The following is a 3,264-nucleotide window of genomic DNA, read 5'->3' on the forward strand; positions in this document are numbered from 1 at the left end:
TACCAACGTTTATTGCATTTACATCAGCTCTTTTTTGAATCTTAAATCGTTTGAATTCCTATGACACAAAAGTTCTCATAACAATTAACATTGTAGAGGAATTATATGATCATATCTACGCTCATGTTCATGCACAATAAGAAAAATAAGCCGTTAAACGAGAACCAGCTAATTATGATGCAGTTGTGTGACTAAAGAACGGCCTAGTCACTGTGATACTCTGCTGCATGGAATCATCATAAATATTAACGAAAAAAAAAAAGAAAAAAGGAAAGAACCATTTCTATGTGATGCGTGTAAAAGTTGGCCTCTTAATAATTAGAAGGTATGGATTCCATAAAAAAGATTCAAGCTCAAACTTGGCAAAGACAATTTTGTTCGGTCATGCGTAGCATAAACACTACTAGCACTGGTTGAGGTCACATAAGGAACCAAACAAAAGCTCCAAGACAGACTCCAAATGGCCACACCTATTGCCCTTGTCAAAATATGAAAAGTTTCGACAGAGAATTTTTTCATGAACCCATGAATCACAGACCAGAGCCATAAACAATGCAGGCTTATTTACGTGACATTCATTTCAACAATGGATATATGAAGTTCACAATAAAATGCTTGAAAGTTAGAATTTTACACTTTCCTTCACTATAAATTATGACATACAAGCTAGAAAGTGTACAAGATAATCACAGTTTCTTTATTATTTATCAGCAACACATACCACAAAACAGGCAACATCAAGAAGGCAGGAGCTACGATAGAAAAAATATGGGGAAACCAAACCTATTTCTTTAAAATTGTTTCTTTTTCTTTTCTTTTTTTAATAGACTCTTTTATAATTGCTGTGAGGTTCTTATCTGCTGCTTCATGTTATCCGAGGGAAGCTGAGCAGAAACTTCCGCAGGTGTCATGGTCTGGTACTGCGAAGGCATGGAGGGTGCCAAAGGTTGAGTATAAAATATTTCAGCATAAGCAGAATCCGCATAGTCATAAGCATAATTAGCAGGTACTGCAGAATTAGGGGCCACTGGTTGAGAAGGATGATGATGAATCTGGGAGTATGCAACATATTGTTGCTGATGCTGACCAGCAGGAACTTGAACAAATTGAGGGGTGGCAGCTGCTGTTCTGTACGAACCTGCAGCCATTTCAGATATAGGTAAGGGAGCATTTCTCATGGGGTTGTAAGCAGCAGATGGAGCAGGGTTTGGCTGATTTTGGGGCTGGCTAGAAGAGATAGTTGTGGCAGATTCACCAATATTAGCCTGCTGCATGGACAAGTTGTATGGTTGGGCCTGTCTTGCGGGCACATAGTAAACCTGATATTGTTGATCAAGCTGATGGTGATGCTGAGGATGGAGCTGTTGCTGATATACAGGATAATATGCAGGGATTGGCACAGGCCCTGAAGGGGTATGGTGAATTAAATGTGTGCCATGTATAAACTGTTGTGCCTGTTGAGCCTCCTGATGCTGATGATGCTGCTGCTGCTGCTGCTGCTGCTGATCAAATTGCTGTTGCAATACATATCCATGTTCCTGTAAATGTTGCTGCATCTGGATCCCACCATATGGATCAGACATATAAAGATTCGGATCAACAGACGTATTAGGAACCCGTGAAGTTCCAGATTGAATTTGAACTTGGTCTTGATAGATTACAGGTATTGGGCGTGACATAGCATTTGAAAGACTACGATCGCTGCAGAATATGATACAAATAAATAATTCAAGTACCTAATTCATAAAGAAGTATAGCACCCCAGATATAATACAATTGAGTCTAATCTAATCTAGTTAAAGACCCTGTCAAAACCAGATAGAGAAAAAGAAAAAAAAAAAAAGGAATTTGAAAATACCTTGAAACTGAATCAGGAGAAGGCAAATCAACAACACCAGCTGACTTCTGTTGAAATTGAGGAGGCAGAGCTTGAGATTGAGGCTGTGTCTGAGTCTGAGACTGTGAAGCAGCCACGGAAACATTAGCTGCCGGCGCCGGCGGCTGATGCTGCGGCTGCGAATTCTGTTCCACACCACCAACACCCAATTGAGCAAACTGTTCCTCAATCCCCAACACCTTCTGATCCTGCTCCCTAGTCCCAAAACCACCACCACCGTTACCACCACCGTCCTCGGCATGAACCCTTATCGGCGGCAAATTCGCAATTGATGGCAACGACGAAGTAGACCCAAAAGACGAATTCGTCTCCAGCATAGGCGAATCCGGCACAGAATGAACATCCTGTCCCTGCTTCAAATTCTTCCCATTCCCGGGATGGGATGAATTGAGGTTGTTGCTGTTGTTGCTGTTGTCGTTCCCGACAGCAGCAGCAGCAGCAGCAGCAACCTCGTCGTCGAGTCCGAGGAGGCAATTCACGGATGAGGAGTCCGACAGAACCCGGCCGGTATTCAGTGCATCAAGGAACCAGTCGTCAGACTTAGTCGTAGCCGAGCCCGGTTGAACCGGCCCAATGGACTGAAGCGAATTGGGCTGGGCCGGGAAAAGGAAGAGACGGATTCGCGAGGGTTTGGAGGAAGAAGAGAGGGTTCGGTGATCGTACTCGTCGATCATGTTATCGAGGTCTTCATCGGTGGTGACAGAGACAAGTGAATCGAGGTCCTCGCTTGGGAGCTGGTATTTAAGGGAGAAGGGATTACCGTTAAGGAAGGTTTTGGAGAGTCGCGCTGAGAGATCCGAGAGTGAGGTGTGGCGGTCCACCACCAATATGCGGGTGTCGCCGCCGACGTAGCAGAGGGACCTGTCGTGAGGGCGAGGGACGATGTGGCCGCCGTAGCTGCACATGAGGCGGAGCTTATTGGAGGTTGGTGGAGGGTAGGGCTCGTCCCATGAGTCGGTGTTCCGGGAGCGCGGGGAGGAATCTACGGAGTCAGGGTAGCTGTGATGGGGCGAAACGGAGGAGAGTGGAGGAGGAGTGGGTTGTTGTGTAGATTGCGCCTCCATGTGTGGTGGCGGAGGAATGGGAAGGTGTTTTCTTTTCTCGGTGGTGCAATTTGAAGCAAAGAGCGTGAAAGAGAGTAGAAAAAAAGAGGGCTTTGTAGCGTTGAAGTTTAGGTTCTTTATAGGTAATTATTCTCCCACCTGAACTGGTCCTCTTCTTTGCTTAGATTTTTCTTTTTTACTTAATTATTTTTTTCATGATTTAATTATATATAATTAATCACTTTTTTGGTAGAATATTAATTAATCACTTTATCCTTATTAAAATAAATTATTTGGTGAAATAAAATAAAATTTATTTTTAAT

The 3,264-nt window shown here is 43.5% G+C and overlaps 1 protein-coding gene across 1 annotated transcript; it reads right to left on the reverse strand.

The window, feature by feature from the left end:
- Positions 1–502: 502 nt before the first annotated feature.
- Positions 503–3,019, reverse strand: LOC133311201 (uncharacterized). Its single transcript, XM_061512215.1, has 2 exons — positions 1,859–3,019; positions 503–1,701 (listed from the first exon to the last, which is right to left on the reverse strand). Exons 1-2 carry the CDS (start codon positions 2,959–2,961, stop codon positions 834–836), a joined length of 1,971 nt encoding a protein of 656 aa, XP_061368199.1. The 5' UTR covers positions 2,962–3,019; the 3' UTR covers positions 503–833.
- Positions 3,020–3,264: the final 245 nt, after the last annotated feature.

Source organism: Gastrolobium bilobum, unplaced genomic scaffold (genome assembly GCF_033153095.1).
Source record: "Gastrolobium bilobum isolate Gb01-03AN ecotype WA unplaced genomic scaffold, APGP_CSIRO_Gbil_v1 utg8591, whole genome shotgun sequence".
NCBI classification, from domain to species: Eukaryota; Viridiplantae; Streptophyta; class Magnoliopsida; order Fabales; family Fabaceae; genus Gastrolobium; species Gastrolobium bilobum.